Source organism: Ranitomeya variabilis, chromosome 1 (assembly GCF_051348905.1).
Source record: "Ranitomeya variabilis isolate aRanVar5 chromosome 1, aRanVar5.hap1, whole genome shotgun sequence".
In the NCBI taxonomy this organism is placed as follows: domain Eukaryota; kingdom Metazoa; phylum Chordata; class Amphibia; order Anura; family Dendrobatidae; genus Ranitomeya; species Ranitomeya variabilis.
Genome location: NC_135232.1, coordinates 592,189,581 through 592,214,176, shown reverse-complemented (window position 1 = coordinate 592,214,176; position 24,596 = coordinate 592,189,581). Strand labels below are relative to the sequence as shown.

The following is a 24,596-nucleotide window of genomic DNA, read 5'->3' as shown; positions in this document are numbered from 1 at the left end:
ATAACTTCTATAATACTGCTTCTATGTACAAGAATATAACTCCTATAATACTGCTCCTATGTGCAAGAATATAACTACTATAATACTGCCCCTATGTACAAGAATATAACTACTATAATACTGACCTATATGAAGAAGAATGCAACTACTATAATACTGCCCCCTATGTACAAGAATATACTATAATACTGCCCTTATGTACAAGAATATAACTACTGTAATACTGCCTCCTATATACAAGAATTTAACTGCTACAATACTGCTTCTATGTACAACTATATTACTACTATAATACTGCTCCTATGTACAAGATTATAACTTCTATAATACTGCTTCTATGTACAAGAATATAACTCCTATAATACTGCTCCCTGTGTACAAGAATATAACTACTATAATACTGTCCTTATGTACAAGAATATAACTTCTATAATACTGCTTCTATGTACAAGAATATAACTCCTATAATACTGCTCCTTGTGTACAAGAATACAACTACTATAATACTGCCCCCTATGTACAAGAATATAACTACTATAATTCTGCTCCTATGTGCAAGAATATAACTACTATAATACTGCCCCTATGTACAAGAATATAACTACCATAATACTGCTCTGTGTACAAGAATACAACTACTATAATATTGCCCCTATGTACAAGAATACAACTACTATAATACTGTTCCCTGTGTACAAGAATATAACTACTATAATACTGACCTATATGAAGAAGAATGTAACCACTATAACACTGCCCCCTATGTACAAGAATATAACTACTGTAATACTGACCTATATGAAGAAGAATGTAACTACTATAATACTGCCCCCTATGTACAAGAATATACTATAATACTGCCCTTATGTACAAGAATATAACTACTATATTACTGACCCTATGTACAAGAATATAACTACTATATTACTGACCCTATGTACAAGAATATAACTACTATAATATTGCCCCTATGTACAAGAATACAACTACTATAATACTGCCCCTATGTACAAGAATATAACTACCATAATACTGCTCCCTGTTTACATGAATATAACTACTACTAGACTGTGGCCCGATTCTAACACATCGGGTATAATAGAATATGCATGTCCCCGTAGTATATGGACAATGATGATTCCAGAATTCGCGGCAGACTGTGCCCGTCGCTGATTGGTCGAGGCAACCTTTATGACATCATCGTTGCCATGGCAACCATTATGACATCTACGTCGATACTGTGCCCGTCGCTGATTGGTCGAGGCGAATTCGCGGCAGACTGTGCCAGTCGCTGATTGGTCGAGGCAACCTTTATGACATCATCGTCGCCATGCTGTGCCGTCGCTGATTGGTCGAGGCGAATTTGCGGCAGACTGTGCCAGACGGAAAAACCCTTAGACAACTGGCGGCTTCGACCAATCAGCGACGGGCACAGCATGGCGACGATGATGTCATATAGGTTGCCTCGACCAATCAGCGACGGGCACAGTCTGCCGCGAATTCGCCGCGACCAATCGGCGACGGGCACAGTATCGATGTAGATGTCATAATGGTTGCCATGGCGACGATGTCATAAAGGTTGCCTCGACCAATCAGCGACGGGCACAGTCTGCCGCGAATTCGCCTCGACCAATCGGCGACGGGCACAGTATCGATGTAGATGTCATAATGGTTGCCATGGCGACGATGATGTCATAAAGGTTGCCTCGACCAATCAGCGACGGGCACAGTCTGCCGCGAATTCTGGAATCATCATTGTCCATATACTACGGGGACATGCATATTCTAGAATACCCGATGCGTTAGAATCGGGCCACAGTCTAGTAGAATATAATACAGCCCCCCCATAGAATATAATGTAGCCTCCCATAGAATATAATACAACCCACCTCCCCATAGAATATAATGTAGCCCCATCAAAGAGTATGACGCAATCCTGCCTCATAGAATATAACGTAGCCACCCATACAATATAATACAGCCCCCCATAGAATATAATGTAGCCTACCATAGAATATAATACAGCCCGCCTCCCCATAGAATATAATGTAGCCCCATCAAAGAGTATGATGCAATCCTCCCTCATAGAATATAATACATCCCCTCATAGAATATAATACAGCCCACCTCCTCATAGATGGCGGCCTCGACCAATCAGCGACGGGCACAGTATCGACGTAGATGTCATAATGTTTGCCATGGCGACGATGATGTCAAAATTAACCATTATGACATCTACGTCGATAATGTGCCCGTCGCTGATTGCTCGAGGCGAATTCGCGGCAGACTGTGCCCGTCGCTGATTGGTCGAGGCTACCTTTATGACATCATCGTCGCCATGCTGTGCCCGTCGCTGATTGGTCGAGGCCTGGCGGCCTCAACCAATCAGAGACGCGGGATTTCCAGTGCCCGTCGCTGATTGGTCGAGGCAACCTTTATGACATCATCGTCGCCATGCTGTGCCCGTCGCTGATTGGTCGAGGCCTGGCGGCCTCGACCAATCAGAGACGCGGGATTTCTACGTCGGTACTGTGCCCGTCGCTGATTGGTCGAGGCCCAGGCGGCCTCGACCAATCAGCGAATGAATAAACGGGACAGACAGACAGAAAAACCCTTAGACAATTATATATATATAGATAATACTGGCCACTATGTGCAAGAATATAACTACTATAATACTGCCCCCTATGTACAAGAATATAACTACTATAATACTGACCCTATGTACAAGAATATAACTACTATAATACTGCTCCCTGTGTACAAGAATATAACTACTATAATACTGACCCTATGTACAAGAATATAACTACTATAATACTGCTCCCTGTGTACAAGAATATAACTACTATAATACTGCTCTCTGTGTACAAGAATACAACTACTATAATACTGCCCCTATGTACAAGAATATAACTACTATAATACTGCCCCTATGTACAAGAATATAACTACTATAATACTGCCCCTATGTACAAGAATATAACTACTATAATACTGCCCCTATGTACAAGAATATAACTACTATAATACTGCCCCCAAGTACAAGAATACAACTACTATAATACTGCCCCTATGTACATGAATATAACTACTATAATACTGCTCCCTGTTTACATGAATATAACTACTATAATACTGCCCCTATGTACAAGAATATAGCTAATATAATACTGCCCCTATGTACAATAATATAACTACTATAATACTGCCCCATGTACAAGAATATAACTACTATAGTACTGCCCCTATGTACAAGAATATAACTACTATAATACTGCTCCCTGTTTACATGAATATAACTACTATAATACTGCCCACTATGTACAAGAATATAACTAATAATACTGCTCCTATGTACAAGAATATAACTACTAAAAATACTGTAAGCATTGTAGGTAACATGCTGTTTAACTGTTGCTTTGCATTATGGAAAGACTTAACTATCCCTTTAAGTCTCTGTCATGTAACGAGCCCAGGGGGTTGAGGCTTTAGAAAGCCAGGATTAAAAAGGCAAACCGTATCAGTGTAGATTGTTTGCCCCGGGACTACAATAGGTTCAAGATGTCCTGCGTTGTGATTCTCTGAAGTATAAACGTCCAAATTCTGTTTACAAGACGTAATTATGCCGCCATATGGTTTCTGGACGATATTTGTTTGATGTCACATAATACGCTGGATGACTTTCAGGTATGTTGAGTAACAACGTTACCATCCGGCAAACAGAATTGTGCGAGTTCAACCCACCACTGGGAAGCCATGACAAAAATGACTGTTTTTACTGCCAATTGTCACAGCAAATGCAGTGCAATATCCACAGTGAATCCTGAGCAACACCCCTGAATGGAAATGAGGCCTTTGCTGGTGTCTGGCTGCAACTTCTTCCTCTCCCTATTGAATGACATGCACACTCGCTTGAGCTGAGTGTGCATTTATTTGGGGGAGTTATGAAAACTTACTGTTTAGCTTATAGCTATCGGCGTTATATAGTCATCTCTAGATTGTAAAGGTGGTGATAAAGCTTTGGCCACCCAGGTGGAGAAACTCCTGTTATCTCCCTTCCACATGAGTCAGCTGGGACCCTGCAGATGGCAGGATAGGGAAATGCCCTGTTGTAATGAATCGTAGGCCACTCATTGGCGCCATCACTCCATTCACTGACTATGGGACTACAAGAGGTAGCCAAGTTCAGCGTCTGCCTCCTGCAGTCCCACAGACGATAGTCAGCGGTCGTGCACATGCGCAGTCTCTGCTTTACTCCAGCAGGGCAATTCAGTACCCTTCTTTGTAGTCCATAGGAGGCCATAGTGGTTTGACTCCCACCGATCTGCCAGTTATCACTTATGCACCTAGTCCCGCCGCTTTCTCCTGCATAGCCATGGACATTATTAGAGCTGCAGTACGCATGCGCTGTCACTACTTTTCCCGACGGGTCATCACAACTCCCTGTTTTCAGCTTTTACTAGGTCCCAGTGGTCCTTGTGATGTTTATTAATGGGGGTCCGACCGCTAGGACCTCCATGAAGCTGGACACTGAGCATTGTGATGTGTGATATCAGAATAGTTGTGACCGCGCATTTGTTATTGGGAGAATAGGAGAACGCAGCTATACTAACTAGTCTGATAGGCGAGCGCCTGCTGATCGCTGGGGTCCGGCCCGAGCACTCCTTTTGTGCAAGGGCCGCGTTCTGATGACAGCCCGTGCCCTCGTTATGGTCACAGTCACCGGTGGCTTCCTTTTGGTCACAGTCACCTTGGCGGTAACAGGAGTCACCTCTATAGGGGAAACCAATGTAAGAAGAGGTGGAGGAGCAGATTAAGGCTTGGGGTCGGCGGATCACTGTGGGGGGCGTGAAGGCGCCTGTGAATTTTTCTAGAAATGGCAAAAGAAAGCCTTGGTGAGCGAACAGTGTTACGGTGCAGCCGCCCACATGGTGTACAGTGTATGCAATTGTTTTGGAAAGCTAAAAGCCCCCGGCAGTTGTCCTTGTCACCGCTGCTTAGCTATTAACACTGAACTCGCTCTCATCGTGCCTGTGAGGCACAATGCCTGCCCCCCTGTATAGCTGACTAGTCTCCTGACAAGCGGCCGTCTACGTGGCTCATTCCTGCAGCGTGGGAAATAGCGGGACTGAAGCTGGAAGCCGGAGCCAGCCAATCACAAAGCACTTTTCAGCGCTGGCATTGGATTGGTTCTTTAGGTGGCCATATATAGTGGCTTAGCTGTAATAGTAATAGTAGCCCTTACCCTTCTATACCTGTGCCCACCAGCATTGCCGCTGTAATACAGTCCTGCCAATACAAGGCCTTGATGAACACCGCTAACAAGCGACATCTTTGTCCCATGGTTCCCCTGCTCCGTGGACAACAATATGTCACCCTCCAGCTTCAACAGTATGATGATTGGCGACTGAAGCAGCCAGCTCCGTGGTCACAGCACCAAGCAGCTGTCTGTGTGAATGCTGGGCTAGGAGAAGGCTAGCTCTCTGACAGGAGACCACATGCCAGACACTGTTTCCTAGCGTCGAGCTAGGGCCACTTTGTACCTCGCTCACATCAGGGTGAGCACACGGTCGTCTTTTGTCCCAGAGATGCAGCAGAGCGGTTGGAAAGTTGGGGTCAGGAGACTGCCAAGGTCCTTGTCGTACGCACAGATGCCAGGAAGCGTGGGCGAATCGGACTGCTTCACCAGGAAATATGACTTCCTGCCGCTCCTCAGCTCTGCCTCTTGGAGCCTCCTTTCATTCATGGCAGATGCAGCTTATTAGTATGTGGGATCAGCCCAGCAGAATCCACCCCTGTAGCTGTGCCCGAAGACATGGCTGACCAATGTGCATGCTGGGCACTACTTCTCCCACTAAAATCCAGTTTTTTTCCTTGAACAAACTTGTGTAATCTGAGCAGAGAAAAAAAATACTAAAAAATGTTCAGTAATTAAATATTAAAGGGGTTTTCTGAAGCTAATCATAAAATTCATGGGCCCCCTGGCTCGCGCGCGTGTTGTTTTACATGTCCCCTGCCTCCAGTATTCATGTCATACTTTTCCTATTTGCTTTTGCATGATATTGTCATTGAGAGCAACACATCCCAGTGGTTTGTATGTGCCTTATACCCACAATGCATTGCACCACGGTGGTTTGTATGCGCCTTATACCCACAATGCATTGCACCACGGTGGTTTGTATGTGCCTTATACCCACAATGCATTGCACCACGGTGGTTTGTATGCGCCTTATACCCACAATGCATTGCACCACGGTGGTTTGTATGTGCCTTATACCCACAATGCATTGCACCACGGTGGTTTGTATGTGCCTTATACCCACAATGCATTGCACCACGGTAGTTTGTATGTGCCTTATACCCACAATGCATTGCACCACAGTAGTTTGTATGTGCCTTATACCCACAATGCATTGCACCACAGTGGTTTGTATGTGCCTTATACCCACAATGCATTGCACCACAGTGGTTTGTATGTGCCTTATACCCATGATGCATTGCACCACAGTGGTTTGTATGCGCCTTATACCCACGATGCATTGCATCACAATGGTTTGTATGCATGAAGCATACTGTTTGTGTTTCTGGTCTTGTTTCTGGTCTTCTCATATCCGGCATCAGTAATGGACATGTATAGGAAGAAGACAAAGGCAGTATGGGCAATAGATGGGGTCAGCATCCTCGAGAAATCGAACAGGGACAGGCCTGAATATTTTTGGCAGCGCACTTTAATTTAAAAATGTCGTCTTTTTGCAGGTGTAAGGGATTGATCATTAGTTGATCAGTTATTGAAAGCCTCTTTTAGTATCAAAATGAAAAATATTACAAAAATGGCATAGAAGTAAGGGCAAATAAAAGAAAATGCTAAAAGTAAAAATAAATAAAAAAAAATGATCTGAAACCTGAATAATGACAATTAGTTGGTGTGAAGTGGTCGGTAGTCTGTAGCCTCCTGGCCTCGAAGGCTCGTCTTTTGGCTAGCTGGCCTGGCGACACATCATCGTTTTGGGCATGAGAAACGTGATATCGCACCAAGACAGCTAATAGGAATGGGAGCCACGGATGTTGGGGGGCTGGAGGCTGCTCTCAGGGGTCCCCTATCCAAGGCTACAGGTTACAACCCGTTATGTGAATTCATTTGCATCAACTCGAATGACCATAATAAAAAAAACAAAATTAATTTATATAACCCCAACCCCAGAATATGAAATATACTATAATACCACCAATTGTAGGATTCGATCATGAAGTATTAAAAAAAGATGTAATCTGAACTAAATAAATTCAGATGATTAATGTTGGGTTTATGCCCAGGTTTCCTGGGTCCTCCAGAGGTATATTGTGCCCACTCAGCGAGAATGTGAGGCCATTACAATGAAGTGTTAATGATTCAGTAATCCTTCCTAATAAGCGGCTCAGCGGGACAGCCCCCTCCCTAGGAGATTGTATGGCAGGAGACATTAATTAGCCTAGGCCTGGATAGTGTAATCAGATACTGTGAATTACTGAGGTGCTGTTATCCGCCTGTGGGTGCCTGCCCTGCGGTGTCACCAGGGATCTGTCTGGGGCGCTGCCATCACTTGTCACTATGAAGAATGCCCATAGATGGCATGGAGGAGGATGAGATGCTGAGTGGCTATGTATGAGGATAGAAGCTGGCCCTGGAGAGTGATGGTCCTATATAATACTCCTCCACCTATCTGATGCCGGGTTTCCTCCTGCCATCTCCTTACTTAAATTACATGCGTGATACTGTTTGCTGAGCTAGTGTATCTAAACCTATGCTGGGTGATACTGTCTGCTGAGCCGTGTATCTAATCCTATCCTGTGAGATACTGACTGCTGAGCTGTGTATATAATCCTATCCTGTGTGATACTGTCTGCTGAGCCGTGTATCTAATCCTATCCTGTGTGATACTGTCTGCTGAGCCATGTATCTAATCCTATCCTGGGTTATACTGTCTGCTGAGCCGTGTATCTAATCCTATCCTGTGTGATACTGTCTGCTGAGCCGTGTATCTAATCCTATCCTGTGTGATACTGTCTGCTGAGCCGTGTATCTAATCCTATCCTGTGTCATACTGTCTGCTGAGCCGTGTATCTAATCTTATTCAGTGTGATACTGTCTGCTGAGCCATGTATCTAATCTTATTCTGTGTTATACTGTCTGCTGAGTCGTGTGTCTAATCCTATCCTGTGTGATACTGTCTGCTGAGCTGTGTGTCTAATCCTATCCTGTGTGATACTGTCTGCTGGGCCATGTATCTAATCATATCCTGTGTGATACTGGCTGCTGACCTAAGCTTATCACATGGAAACCACTCAGCATTACTTCTTAGTGATACCGTGTTAGCAGGGTAATTAAACATTGTGGGTCGGTGGGGCGACCTCTGGGTGTAATCAGGCTGATGGCTCGGAGTGATGAGGCTGATGGCTCGGAGTGATGAGGCTGATGGCTCGGAGTGATGAGGCTGATGGCTCGGAGTGATGAGGCTGATGGCTCGGAGTGATGGGGCTGATGGCTCGGAGTGATGGGAGGCTGATGGCTCGGAGTGATGGGAGGCTGATGGCTCGGAGTGATGGGAGGCTGATGGCTCGGAGTGATGAGAGGCTGATGGCTCGGAGTGATGAGAGGCTGATGGCTCGGAGTGATGAGAGGCTGATGGCTCGGAGTGATGAGAGGCTGATGGCTCGGAGTGATGAGAGGCTGATGGCTCGGAGTGATGAGAGGCTGATGGCTCGGAGTGATGAGAGGCTGATGGCTCGGAGTGATGAGAGGCTGATGGCTCGGAGTGATGAAGGTGATGAGATTGCAGAGCAAATCCTGTTTGCGGAAGGGTGGCTAATACCAATGAGGTCACATCCACGGTTGAGGGACAGTGGTAGATCCCTAACAGTGACTCATCTGTACCAATCAGCCTACTAGAGGCCCATTTTTTCTTAAAATGGGTCTAAAAGTCACCCATAACCATTGGCTTTTTAATGGAATTTGCTTCAGGAAATCCATCACCCTCTTCAGTCTGTCAAAGAATTAGTCCATGGCTCATATAGGAGTCCACGTGTGAGTCTAGACTAGGGTCTGGACTGGCAGGCCTTCTCCTGAGACCTGCCCTCAGTGCTGTCAGGTAGGCTCCTGCCTTGAGATTAACTCCAGACACCAGTATGGCTCAGATACCGTGTATTTGACAAGTGATGGATTCCGATACTGACAGACATGTGGAAGCTGTGTGCTTGGCATAGCGAGGCCTTGATGCTGCAAGTTGCCCCCGCCATCTCTTTGGTCATCAGCAACTGTGAAATGATGAAATTAATATATACAGAAGCCAGAAGTAAAACTAGGCACAGACCAGGACCTGCCGTCCGACCATGCTCAATGATGAACAAGCCCTGCCTACCTGACTGCTTTCCGCCAAAGCTCTTTGTGTCATGGGACCCTTTCTGACACTTTTTCTGGACCCTCGTGGTCCTATGAGCATTTTTGTTCATACAAAGGACCTTTATAGAGTTAGACGGTAAAGCCTTTCCCTTGCCATAAACCCTAGATGTTTGCTGACTCCCTCACGATGGTCGCCCTAGGGTGCTGCAGCTCGGGAGGTTCATAGATCTCTGCTGCCGTGGCTGTCTTTTAGTTTGTAAGCAGATTGTTGCGGTGCTTGTGTGCGCAAGATGTTCGCTGTTCAGAGCGTTACCGTGGCAACTGTCACATCACATAACACTCGGGTGAAGGATGAATTATAGGGCATGTTCCTCGTGAGCGCACACGTGACCACTGTCACACCGCGCAACGCAAAGACCCCACTGTGAGCAAGCATTGCGCTTTGCTGTTCGCTTTCTTCCATACTTGCTTATAAAATAGGTTATTTGCGTTGTCTTCTGTTTCATACAGAGTCCAGCTAAAATTCCAACACTCTAAAATTTAAAGGGGCTATTTCCTCCAACCTTAAAGGGGTTGTCCCATATAAAAGCTATATAACCTTTTCTTGTAATAGATGATAAAAGTATAATTGTAAGGCATCCAGGTCCTCAGATTCCCCACTGATCTCGTAAAAGTACCTTGTGTGAATGGAGCAGTAGTGAGCATATGCAGCTGTAAATGAAGAAGCGATTGCACATGCTCAATACAGCTTCGTTCACTTGAGATTTTGGGACCACGTTCTTGTGATCAGTACAGGTTTCAATGGCTGGGCCACCAGCGTTCATATACTGGCCATGTATCCTTTGGATAGGTATATCTTGGTTATGGGACAACCTTTTTTATTTTTTTTTACTAGAACTAAGTCCGGGATCTCCGTTGTCAAAGGCAGAGGGTGAAAATGAAAATGTTTTATGTTAATTAAATAGTCATTTAGCGCACAGCGGATTGGAGCAAGCAGGTTCTCAAACACCAGACCGGGAGATGTGGACTTCGAGTGTAAAGATGAAAGTTAAAAGGCCTATCACACATCGCATCAGGCCGCTAAGCAAAGAGCTCTATCTACTAGCCGAGCAACGCACACAGCAGGCTCAATCCATGTACAGTGCCGACATTTTCTTTCTTCATGCCCTGCATAGTTCTGCAACAGGAACCTTTTCCATTTAAATGTCCATGCTGGTCCATTTTTGGTCTGGCATAAACCATGCCACAAGTAAAGGAAAATTTATGGCATTTCAGTGCAAGCAGAACAAAGTGAACAGTTCTTAACTAAGGCCGGGTTCACATTAGCGTTTGGGGACTTTGTGGAGGGCTGTGTACGTCCTCTGCTAAGCTCAGCCTACTTCTGCATGCGTTCTGCGTACCTATCTTTAACATTGGGTATGCAAATGTATGCGGATGCGTAGTTTTGACGCTCCCGCCGTCCGCACAAAACACAACTTGTTGCTTTCGCCCTAACAGATGGTATCATAATGTGTCCACCTCCCACTTTGTGGCCAAGCATTCCTTTTCTACAATGGAATAATTCTTGCCACATGCCTACAGCTTCCTACTCGGGTAGAGCTGTGGGCATTTGGGAAGGGCATATCCTGCCCGTGTATCTCCTGAAAAAGGACTGCTCCTAAATCGACTTCTGAGGTGTCTGTCTGGAGTACAAATTCCTTCTTAAAGTCGGGGTCAACCAGAACTGGCTGCTTACACAGACATACTTTCAGTTCTTGAAAGGCTGTCTCCCTCTCCGAAGTCCATTTTGCCATAGCTGATTTTGTCCACTTAAGGAGGTTTGTCAGAGGTGCAGCCATCATGGCAAAGTTCAGACTGAAACTCCTGTAGTACCCCACGATTCCCAGAAAGTATCTAACTTGGTTTCTTGAAAGTAGTCTCTGCCAGTTTTGGATTGCATTTACTTTATTGATCTGGCGTTTGAGCTCTCCTCTACCTACTCAATATCGTAGGTATATTGTCTCTTCTTTCCCCATGGCAATTTTTTTTTTGTAGGATTTATCAAACCCTGCCTTCCTAAGAACATCAAACACTGCCTGGAACTTTCCCAGATGACTTCCCCAATACGGGCTATACAATATAGATTACAATAAATTCAATACAGTAAAGATTACAATATCGTCCAGGTATGCAGCAGCGTAATTCTTATGGGGTGAGAATATGGCTGAGAAGATCCGGTCCATGGCTCTCTGGAAGGTGGCCGTGGCTCCCTGCAGTCCAAACAGCATCTAGATGTATTGGAAGCATCTGTCGAGCGTAGAAAATGCCGTCTTCTCCTTGGCTTCGTGTGACATGGGGATTTGCCAATAACTTTTAGTTAAATCCAAGGTGGTTATGTACCTTGCCGCCCCAAGTCTCTTGGTTAGCTCATCGACACATGGCATCGGATATGCGTTATACTTGGAGACGTCATTCCGCTTCCTATAATCGTTACAGAACCTTCATTCGCCATCGAGTTTTGGAACCAAGATTGTCGGGCTAGACCAACCGCTATTGGATTCCTCAATGACTCGGAGATTCAACATACACCTTACTTTGGAGATCATCTCTCTCTCCGGGCCTTGGGAATTCGAACGGGATTCAAGTTCCCCCGCACATGGGTTCTGTCAGAACCTTGTGTTCTTTGACCCTTGTACACCCCGGCAAATCTGAGAACAGGTCCCTGTTCTGCTGCAGAAACTCCAACACTGCTTTTTTGGGGTCTTCAACAGTGTCTTCGCTATTGCAACTCCTTCAAAATCTTCTTCTGGCTTAACCAGCAAAAAAGGAGTTTCAGCAGTTTCCCTGTCTTGCCACAGCTTGATAAGACTGACGTGGTACACTTGGTATGGGTTTCGTCTCCCTAGTTGATGAATCTTGTAGTTAACTTCACAAAGTTTCTCCACCAACTCATAAGGGTCCTGCCATTTGGCCAAGAACTTACTCTCCACTGTGGGAGTAAGTATGAGGACTCGGTCCCTGGAGTTCAACTGCCTCACCCTTTCTGACGGGTTGTAGACCCTAACTTAAGCCTCTTGTTCCTGGAGGAGATATCCTTTTTCAATAAGCATCACCTAAAATAGGCGATCCGGCGCGGTCCGGTCTGATGGGTGTCGCAGGTCCAAGTCCGGCGCCTCCCATCTTCTTGCGCCGCCGCCGTTTTGTTTTCTTCATGGCTCTCCGGCATCGCGCTCCCGCGCAGGCGTACTTCTTTGCCCTGTGTCAAACAGACTCCATTTTGCCCTGTGAACCACACCCAAGGATGGGGTCTGTGTCAGGCAGACCCACCTATCTCTCAGGCTGCCTGTAAAATCTGGCCCATATTCACCAAACAAGCTTCCTAGAACTATGTGCACTAGAGCAATAATCCAGGTTTACATTACAGAGGACAACCACCTCTGTATACATAGCTCCCATCAACAATGTGTCCGGTAGCCACCTTACAATAGGAATATTTATATTATTGTACATAGGAGCAGTATTATAGTAGCTATATTCTTGTTCATAGGAGCAGTATTATAGTAGTTATATTCTTGTACATGGGGCAGCATTATAGTAGTTATAATGTTGTGCTTAGTGGCAGTATTATAGTTGTTATACTCTTGTACATGGGGCAGTATTATAGTAGCTATATTATTGTACATAGGAGCAGTATTATAGTAGTTATATGCTTGTACATAGTAGCAGTATTATAGTAGTTATATTCTTGTACATAGGAGCAGTATTATAGTAGTTATATTCTTGTACATAGGGGCCGTATTATAGTAGCTATATTATTGTACATAGGAGCAGTATTATAGTAGTTATATACTTGTACATAGTAGCAGTATTATAGTAGTTATATTCTTGTACATAGGAGCAGTATTATAGTAGTTATATTCTTGTACATAGGGGCCGTATTATAGTAGCTATATTATTGTACATAGGAGCAGTATTATAGTAGTTATATGCTTGTACATAGTAGCAGTATTATAGTAGTTATATTCTCGCACATAGAGAGCAGTATTATAGTAGTTATATTCTTGTACATAGGAGCAGTATTATAGTAGTTATATTCTTGTACATAGGAGCAGTATTATACAGTGGGGAAAAAACTTATTTAGTCAGCCACCAATTGTGCAAGTTCTCCCACTTAAAAAGATGAGGCCTGTAATTAACACCATAGGTAGACCACAACTGAGAGAGTCAAAATGAGAAAACAAATCCAGAAAATCACCTTGTCTGATTGGCAAGATTTATTTTGCAAATTATGGTGGAAAATAAGTATTGGTCACCTAAAAACATGCAAGATTTCAGGCTCTCACAGACTTGTAACTTCTTTTTTAAGAGGCTTCTCTGTCCTCTACTCAGTATCTGTAGTAATGGCACCTGTTTGACATTATCAGTATAAAAGACACCAACCATAACCTCAAACAGTCACACTCTAAACTCCACTATGGTGAAGACCAAAGAGCTGTCGAAGGACACCAGAAACAAAATTGTAGCCCTGCACCAGGCTAGGAAGACTGAATTTGCAATAGGCAAGCAGCTTGGTGTGATGAAATCAACTGTGAGAGCAATAATAACAAAATGGAAGACATACAAGACCACTGATAATCTCCCTCGATATGGGGCTGCACGCAAGATCTCATCCCGTGGGGTCAAAATGATCACAAGAACGGTGAGCAAAAATCCCAGAACCACACGGGGGGACCTAGTAAATGACCTGCATAGAGCTGGGACAACTGTAACAAAGGCTACCATCAGTAACACACTACGCCGCCAGGGACTGAGATCCAGCAGTGCCAGATGTGTCCCCCTGCCTAAGCCAGTACATGTTTGGGTCCCTCTGAAGTTTGCTAGAAAGCATTTGGGTTATCCAGAAGAGTATTGGGAGAATGTCATATGGTCTGATTAAACCAAAGTAGAACTGTTTGGTAGAAACAATACTCATCGTGTTTGGAGGAGGCAGAATGCTGAGTTGCATCCAAAGCACACCATACCTACTGTGAAGCATGGGGGTGGCAACATCATGCTTTGGGGCTGTTTCTCTGCAAAGGGACCAGGATGACTGATCCGTGTACATATTCTTGTATATTGGTCAGTATTATAGTAGTTATATTATTATACATAGGAGCAGTATTATAGTGGTTATATCCTTGTACATAGTGGCAGTATTATAGTAGTTATTTTCTTGTACATAATGGCAGTATTCTAGTAGTTATATCCTTGTACATAGTGGCAGTATTATGTGGGATGGAGGCTTCACATGATCTCTGACACGGCTAACACTTTATCTTCCTCCACAGGTGACGTTCACAAAGCGTAAGTTTGGCTTGATGAAGAAGGCCTATGAGCTCAGTGTCCTGTGTGACTGTGAGATAGCTCTCATCATCTTCAACCACTCAAACAAACTGTTCCAGTATGCCAGCACTGACATGGACAAAGTTCTTCTGAAATACACAGAGTACAACGAACCCCACGAAAGTCGGACTAATGCAGACATTATAGAGGTGAGCACACCATCCCTATCCCAAATCACACCTTCAGCAGTTGAAACGAGAAGTTTCCCATACACTATATAAAAAGACAGACTTGAATGTTTTTCTCAATATCTGACATGAAATCCGAATAAACCTTTACCGTTTTAGGTCAATTAGGATTACCATAATTATTAAAATTTGCCAAATGCCAGAATGATGAGAGAGAGAGAATGTTTTAAGGCATTTTTATTACTTACTGCAAAGTCAAAAGTTTACATACATTTCACTAGTATTTGGTACCATTGCCCTTAAACTGAATTATTTGGGTCACACATTTGAGATATCATTCCACAAGCTTTGGGCCCATTTCTCCTGACAAAACTGGTGTAACTGATCAAGGTTTTTAAGTCGCCTTGCTCGCAACGGCCTTTTCCGCTTTGCCCATAAATTTTAGTAGGATTGAGATCAGGGCTTTGTGATGGCAGCTCCAAAACATTGACTTTGTTATCCTTTAGCCACTTTGTTACCATTTTGGCAGTATGCTTTGAGTCATTGTCTATTTGGGTGACCCATTTCTGCTCAAGCTTTAACTTCCTGGCTGATGTCTTGAGAAGTTGCTTCAGTGTTGCCACATAATCTTCTTTTGTCATGATGCCATCTATTTTGTGAAGTGCACTAGTCGCTCCTGCATCAAAACAACCTCACAACATGATACTGCCACCCCCATGTTTTACAGTTGGGATGGTGTTCTTAGGCTTCCAAGCTTCTCCCTTTTTCCTCCAAACGTAACGATGGTCATTATGCCCAAAAAGTTCCATTTTAGTTTCATCAGACCACAGAACATGTCTCCAAAAATTAAGGTCTTAGTTCCTGTGTGCATTTGCAAACGTTAATCTGGCTTTTTTATGTTTCTTTTGGAGTAATGACTTCTTCCTGGCAGAGTGGCCTTGCAGCCCATGATGATACAGTACTCGTTTCACTGTGGATATTGACACAATCTCACCAGCTTCCTCCATCATCTTCACAAGGTGTTTTGCTTTTGTCCTTGGGTTGATATGCAAATGGCGGAGCAAAGCATGTTCATCTTTGGGACACAGAACCCGTCTCCTTCCTGAGCGGTATGATGGCTGGACATTCCCATCTTGTTTGTACTTGCATATAATTGTCAGTACAGATGAGTGAGGAACCTTCAGGTATCTTGACATTGAACCTAAGGATGAGATAGACTTGTGCAAGTCCACAATTCTCTTCCCGATATCTTTCCTGATTTCTTGAGACTTTCCCATGATGCTACACAAAGAAGCAGTGTGTTTCAGGTGTGCATTAAAATACATTCACAGGTGAGTCTTTAATTAACTTTGATGCTGCCAAAAAATCTATCAGAAGCTTCCAAACACAATACAGCATTATATGGGCAGTCTAGAATTGTTTAAAGGCATAGTAATCTTTGTGTGTGTAAACTTTTGACTTTGCAGTAAGTAGTAAAGATGCCTTAAAACATTCTCTCATGTTATTCTGGCATTTGGCAGATATTAATAATTATGGTAATCCTACTTGACCTAAAACGGGAAAGGTTTATCCTGATTTCATGTCAGTGATTGAGAAAAACATTCAGATGTGTCTTTATATATAGTGTATGGAATCTTCTGGTTTCAGCTGTATGTCTTAATGGGACATTGACTCTATCCTAAAGTTGCTCTTATGTGTCGGAAGAATATGTTCTATTGTTCCATGTTATCAGCCATGTCATTCTTCAGAAAGGCAGACGATAGTATCTCCATTGGCTCACTTATTGGAAGCGCACTCCTGATAGTATTGGCTTGTCTTATATTACATTGCCATTCTGGGACAGTTCCTTCTAAAGTGATATTATTGTCTTAAAACGTGATGTGATCCATTGTTTTGGACACAGATTGAGTGGCAGGTTATCAGAGTCCGCCTGTGACCCAGGAACTGTGTCTAGTTACATCATGTAGGAAATTCCAGGGACGTTCCGTCGGTCAGGAGATGGTTAATCATTTGCAACATATTGCTTTATGGTCTGCAGTGCCCTTTGTCCCATGGCGTCACTTGGCGAGGACAATATTTTTCATGAGGTGATAGATAAGCCTGAATTTAGACTGCACCAGGCGCCCCCAAAGTGGCCGTTTTGTATCTAATCACCTCAGCCTTTTAAAGCCCCCCGGGGCTATGGAGGCCGCTATGTAAGTGGTAAGGCTGTTATTGTAAAGATACAGAGCGGTGGGGCCTTATCTGACTGATAAACACGCAATTACCACCGTGTCCTGTGGGGGAACATGGCGGCCTCCTGCCTTATATAGGAAGCAGGGAAATCGCCCACTAATCTGTGTTACCAGGGCACAAGCCACAGTTTATTACTTTACATATTTATGTCTAAAGAAGGTTATTGACTAAAATGTTATAATGAAGTGAAGGCTCCAAGATGGAGGGCGACTCTCTATAAAGGAGAAAAGCTGAGTTTAATCAGTCTCTTGTAATGGAAGCAGCAGTAAGACTTCTGACTGTCCGATGTAAAACAGTGACACAAACCGCTCTACCTGTTTGCAACTACCTTACTGTGTCCAGGAATATACAGCTCTGGCAAAAACTAAGAGACCACCACATCAAAATCCTATCATGGGCAGCCCAATCTCCAGACCTGACCCCCATTGGAAACCTCTGGAATGTAATCAAGAGGATGATGGATAGTCACCAGCCATCAAACAAAGAAGAACTCCTTACATTTTTGTGCCAGAAGCAGTGTGAAAGACTGGTGGAAAGCATGCCAAGACACATGACAGCTGTGATTAAAAATCATGGTTATTCCACAAAATATTGATTTCTGAACTCTTCCCGAGTTAAAACAATTTACATTTTACTAAAAAATATACCTATAAAGAGAAAAATCAGACACACTGAACATTTTGCAGTGGTCTCTTAATTTTTGCCAGAGCTATATTTGCATCTGAAGAGCAGAGAGAGGCCAAAGGTTTACAGGAAGACCTCAGCATGTCTGACTCACTGGAGAAGAATATATCAGACTGGTATTCTAGATAAGAAAGGATGAACATAAGACGGAGAGCAATATCAGTCCCTGGTTAAAATTCATTAAGCGTTCAACTGTGTACCACGCAGTATTATAGTAGTTATATTCATATACAGGGCAGTATTATAATAGTTATATTCTTATACATAGGGGCACTATTATAGTAGTTATATTCATGTATATATAGGAGGCAGTATTATAGTAGTTATAATCTTGTACATAGGAGCAGTATTATAGTAGTTATATTCTTGTACATAAGGGCAGTATTATAGTAGTTATATTCTTGTACATAGGGGCAGTATTGTAGTAGTTATATTCTTGTACATAGGGGGCAGTGTTATAGTAGTTATATTCTTGTACATATAGGTCAGTATTATAGCAGTTATATCCTTGTGTAAAGGGGCAGTATTATAGTAGATATATTCTTGTACATAGAGGGCAGTATTATAGTAGTTATATTTTTATACATAGGAGCAGTATTATAGTAGTTATATTCTTGTACATAGAGGGCAGTATTATAGTAGTTATATTCTTGTACATAGGGGCAGTATTATAGTAGTTATATTCTTGTACATTGGGGGCAGTATTATAGTAGTTATATTTTTATACATAGGAGCAGTATTATAGTAGTTATATTCTTGTACATAGAGGGCAGTATTATAGTAGTTATATTTTTATACATAGGAGCAGTATTATAGTAGTTATATTCTTGTACATAGAGGGCAGTATTATAGTAGTTATATTCTTGTACATAGGGGCAGTATTATAGTAGTTATATTCTTGTACATAGAGGGCAGTATTATAGTAGTTATATTCTTGTACATAGGGGCAGTATTATAGTAGTTATATTCTTGTACATAGGGGGCAGTATTATAGTAGTTATATTCTTGTACATAGGGAGCAGTATTATAGTAGTTATATTCTTGTACACAGGAGCAGTATTATAGTAGTTATATTCTTGTACATAGGAGCAGTATTATAGTAGTTATATTCTTGTACATGGGGCCAGTATTATAGTAGCTATATTCTTTTACACAGGAGCAGTATCATAGTAGTTATATTCTTGTACATATGGGCAGTATTATAGTAGTTATATTCTTGTACACAGGAGCAGTATTATAGTAGTTATATTCTTGTACATAGGGGTAGTATTATACTAGTTATATTCTTGTACATAGAGGTCAGTATTATAGTAGTTATATTCTTGTACATAGAGGGCAGTATTATAGTAGTTATATTCTTGTACATAGGGGCAGTATTATAGTAGTTATATTCTTGTACATAGAGGGCAGTATTACAGTAGTTATATTTTTGTACATATAGGTCAGTATATTAGTAGTTATATTCTTGTACATACGGGGCAGTATTATAGTAGTTATATTCTTGTGCATAGGAGCAGTGTTATAGTACTTATATATTTGCACACAGGAGCAGTATTATAGTAGTTATATTTTTGTACATAGGAGCAGTATTATAGTAGTTATATCCTTGTGCATAGGAGCAATATTATAGTAGTTAAATTCTTGTACATAGGAGCAGTATTATAGTAGTTATATCCTTGTGCATAGGAGCAATATTATAGTAGTTAAATTCTTGTACATAGGAGCAGTATTATAGTAGTTATATCCTTGTGCATAGGAGCAATATTATAGTAGTTAAATTCTTGTACATAGGAGCAGTATTATAGTAGTTATATTCCTGTGCATAGGGGGCAGTATTATAGTAGCTATATTTTTGTGCATATGGAGCAGTATTATAGTGGTTATAGTCTTGTACATAGAGGGCAGTATTATAGTAGTTATATTCTAGTACACAGGAGCAATATTATAGTAGTTATATTCTTGTACATAGTCCAGTGCAGCGAGGTTGGTGCAGTGTGATAGGCAGTAACCACAAGGAAAGTTCACAGCAAAACGTGTTTACTGTCCAAAACTCACTCCGTGTACAACACACGGTATCCTCCGGATCGCAGCCGGGAAACGAGACAGTCCACAAGTGTGCCTGGTTGCAGAGGGCGACTGCACCACCGTATCACGCTGCGGAGTGCCAGGAGTTCCCTCTGCTGAGATCTGTTTTACTCTCACACAGGCAGAGCTTTGGGAGAGTCGACTACTCTGCTCGCTGCAAACTCCACTCTGACACTGACACACCCAACCCTTTGCTGCAAGAGTTTTTACAATAACCTGTGGCTGCAGGCCACTTGGAAAATCCGGCCCGGGGGAGGAAACGGACCAACTCCACTACCTTCCTGTAGTTAGTTTAAAAAATAAAAGCCCATGCAGGTTTTCTTAAAGGGACTCTGTCACCTGAATTTGGAGGGAACAATTTTCAGCCATAGAGGCGGGGTTTTCGGCTGTTTGATTCACCCTTTCCTTACCCGCTGGCTGCATGCTGGCTGCAATATTGGATTGAAGTTCATTCTCTGTCCTCCATAGTACACGCCTGCGTAAGGCATGATTGCCTTGTGCAGGCATGTACTACGGAGGACAGAGCATGAACTTCAATCCAATATTGTAGCCAGCATGCAGCCAGCGGGTAAGGAAAGGGTGAATCAAACAGCCAAAAACCCCGCCCCTATGGCTGAAAATTGTTCCCTCCAAATTCAGGTGACAGAGTCCCTTTAAATCTGCCCTGGACAAATAGCTTGCCCAAAGACAACACTCACGTTTATTCTGCATTGCAATCACATCTACACCTGTGACTGCAATGCACTCCCGCGGCCTTAATACGCTTCTGAGCGCATCCTGGGGGACACATGGCGACCCTCGCAAATAACACCGGTCGCTGCCTCACAATAGGAGCAGTATTATAGTAGTTATATTCTTGTACATAGGGGGCAGTATTATAGTAGTTATATTCTTGTACATAGCAGCAGTATTATAGTAGTTATATTCTTGTACATAGGAGCAGTATTATAGTAGTTATATTCTTGTACATAGGGGCAGTATTATAGTAGTTATATTCTTGTACATAGGGGCAGTATTATAGTAGTTATATTCTTGTACATAGGGGCAGTATTATAGTAGTTATATTCTTGTACATAGGAGCAGAATTATAGTAGTTACCGTATATACTCGAGTATAAGCCGAGATTTTCAGCCCAAATTTTTGGGCTGAAAGTGCCCCTCTCGGCTTATACTCGAGTCACGGTCGGCGGGTGAGGGGGAGAGACGTCTGTCATATACTCACCTGCTTCCGGGGCTCCTGGCGCTCCCCCTGCCTGTCCCATGGTCTTGGGGTGCCGCGGCTCTTCCCCTGTTCAGCGGTCACGTGGGACCGCTCATTAAAGTTATGAATATGGACTCCACTCCCATAGGGGTGGAGCCACATATTCATTTCTCTAATGAGCGGTAACGGTGACCGCTGACAGAGGAAGAGGCTGCGGCACCCGGAGACCATCTGTCCGGGATAAGGAGCCAGGGATGCCGGGAGCAGGTCAGTATTACATATTTACCTGTCCACGTTCCACACGCCGGGGCGCCGCTCCGTCTTCCCGTCCTCTTGCTCTGACTGTTCAGGTCAGAGGGCGCGATGACGTACTAATCTGCGCGCCGCCCTCTGCCTGAACAGTCAGTGCGGAGTGACGCCGAGACGGGACGCTGAGGAGCTGCGGGCAGTATTATGGAAGTTAAATTCTTGTACATAGGAGCAGAATTATTGTAGTTATATTCTTGCACATAGGAGCAGTATTATAGTAGTTATTTTCTTGTACATAGGGGCAGTATTATAGTAGTTATATTCTTGTTCATAGGGGCAGTATTATAGTGGTTATATTCTTGTACATAGGAGCAGTATTATAGTAGTTATATTCTTGTACATAGGGGCAGTATTATAGTTGTTATATTCTTGTACATAGGGGCAGTATTATAGTAGTTATATTCTTGTACATAGGGGGCAGTATTATGGAAGTTAAATTCTTGTACATAGGAGCAGAATTATTGTAGTTATATTCTTGTAGATAAGAGGCAGTATTATAGTAGTTATATATATTTGCACATGGGAACAGTATTTATACGTGTCAGTATTTTTCTATCTAAAGCTCTTGCTTATAACAAAGGCTGAACAGAGTTGGGTCTTTTAGTGAGTGGCAGAAAGAGTGAGTGGTTTCATATTCAACAAAAATATTGCTGGAACTTGTGACTTGTATCTGCTAGAAGAGGTGAAAACTCATCCAGATATTCTTCCTTCAGGCCATGACACTTCATGGTTGAGATTGCATGCTGGAGTCTCAGGGTTAAGTCGGTTCTTAAAGCTGGTTATCTAGTGGGCTGATCCACGTTTACCCTTGCAGTTCCATCATCTGGCAGCGGATCAGTGGGGTTGTCTGTGCACGCGTGTAATCATCGCCAACCCCCCACCATCACTTTTCCACAGCCGGCACCAGTATATAAAGCAGCCCTTTGCTCTGCTCCCTCACCAGTAATTGCCTCCTACAATTCTTTTTACTCACTGCTTTTTCAGTGTCTCATTATATACATATGGCAGCCTTCGCTTTCCTTCTGTAAGATTAAAGGGAGCAGGCGCTTATTACTTGGGGAGGGCGGATTCCATCTCATATTTAAATAATACTAATGCCGAAACTCTCAGAAGGCCCTGAAATGATCAAACATTACATTTAGCGCTATTAGTCGGAGCTGTGGGCGGAATATTGTTTGCTGGCTGCGCCTGTTTATAGGGAAATATCAGCACCCCTCAGAGATTTCATGTAGAGGTATGGAGCATGTCTGTGCCATCGCTTGTAATCCCCTACTTGTCGGGATTGCCAATCCACTGTGCAGCTACTGTCTAACTAATGTAGGTGACAATGGAGCTTGGTGACCTGCAAGGTACTTCACGCAGTTGGGGAAACTGAGTAGGCACGTCAACTTAACACTTCAAGAAAGACACTAACTCCGATCTCTGGAGTCACCGGAGATCCACGTGTATGTTGTGTTGCAAATTGGCGTGTACTCTTACCGGAAAGGCAGGATCGCTGCTGATATCACCCCATGGATCTACTGCAACATTGAGCACCTGAGAATTGCGATATTGAAGTTATGGCTTTTGACCAAGTGCCTCTTCTAAAGTGGTTTACTTGCTTTTCCACCAGTGGGCTTTATTTTACCTTTGACACCTACTCTTATGAGATTAATAGAGTGTAAAAGAGTGTTTAGGCGAGATTCTCAGCTGGCGAAAAGAGGGTGCCACTGTTTAATTAGCACCCTCGTTCTCTTCCTCAGCACATTCCAGCTCCATCTGAATTTATGAAGAGCTCCCAGTTAAAATGTCAGATCCGAAGATGAAGACATGCAGATGGATGGATGACTGAGGAGCAAGTGTGAAAGAGAGGTGTGGGGGTGTGCTGCTGAGGGGGAGCGAAAGGCGGTGGGGGGGTTTGCTTGTGGAGTAGCGGTAGTATCTTTTCCGCAAATCTCGGCACCTGGAATGAGTTTCCGTAGAGAGTCCATCCGTTGAGTATTATTTTCTCATTTCCTTTTCCCAAAGATCTCATCATTATCCAGAATAATTAGCATAAAATTAAGCCTTTTTGGCTAATTATCTGTCTCTCTAGATTTAGGTAGTCCATCTGTGGTATCAGGTGAAGGCCTCCATTTCTTCAGGATTGAACAGAAAACTTATTAGAAAATAAACCCATGATGGATTGACCTAAAAAGTGACCCATAGATCTTATGCTTCTTTTGAATTTTCTTTAGAAATTTTGAGTCCCATCACTTTTTGACGCTTCAGGACTTCTTTTGACAATAGTGTCTTCTTGCCTAATTACTATGGTTAAGTGATTGTCCTGCTGTGATGAGGACAACATGTACAGGGATTCACCGAAAAGCTTGGTTGTTGGCTTCTTGGGATTCTTTACATGGGACCAAAAATAATCATTTTTGCTGCCATCAATCCATATTGTGTCTGAATGATCATTGTGATATCCCCGGATGATGAGCTTGTGATATCCCTGGATGTAAATGTTAAGCGCCGAGCCTTCGGTTTCTACAGCCTTGGACATTAATGATTTGGGTTTTTTCGGAACGGTCTAGGCCTCATTTCTGCTTTTGTGATGAAACGTTTTGAATGTCATTGTTTGACCTTTCTCAGGTCACTTTAAAGCCAGGAGGATCTCCGCTCTCCCCTGGCAGTGGCAGGTTTAATTCCAGCGATCCGCTGCCAGTGACAAAGGTGGAATCATCTTCTGTTCCATTTCTTTTTCATGAGAAGTGGCGTTATCACTCTGTATGCAGCCGGCTTTAATCACTGCACAGGAGCAGCATCAGACTGATCTGGAGAATCCAACCATCACTCTCCGATGACCTGCTCTCATGTGTGATTTGGGTTATCCTGAAGAAGGCCCTTCATACAAGCAGTATGAAGTAAACTTTGGCACTCAACTTTCAATGATATGCAAATTTTTATTGGCAGCCACTTGTACAACAAACGTTTCGGTCAGTGACATTGACCTTCTTCAGTGTACTTAGTATTTTAGAAACAATATTTTGTGTGTGGCTCAAGGTCAGAATGAGGTCCTATATGTGGATCCCATGGATAAGGGTAATATGGTACAAGGTAAAAGGGTCAAAGCCATGACGCTCCTTATCTGGGTTATAGGAAATATCCTAGGGTCCTGGAAGGCAAATGTGGTTGAAAAGAATCCTCTTCAGGGGTTAGGGTGATATCATTTGTGCATATGAATTGTATAATGGATC

The 24,596-nt window shown here is 43.1% G+C and overlaps 1 protein-coding gene across 7 annotated transcripts in view; it reads left to right on the top strand.

Moving 5' to 3' along the window:
- MEF2D (myocyte enhancer factor 2D) overlaps window positions 1-24,596 on the top strand; it is a 181,022-nt gene that overhangs the window by 132,625 nt on the left and 23,801 nt on the right. For all 7 annotated transcript variants that reach the window (XM_077258526.1, XM_077258498.1, XM_077258508.1 and 4 more), the window contains one exon: window positions 14,686-14,889. In XM_077258526.1, the coding sequence (XP_077114641.1) occupies window positions 14,686-14,889 (204 nt within the window). The remainder of the gene's footprint in view (window positions 1-14,685; window positions 14,890-24,596) is intronic.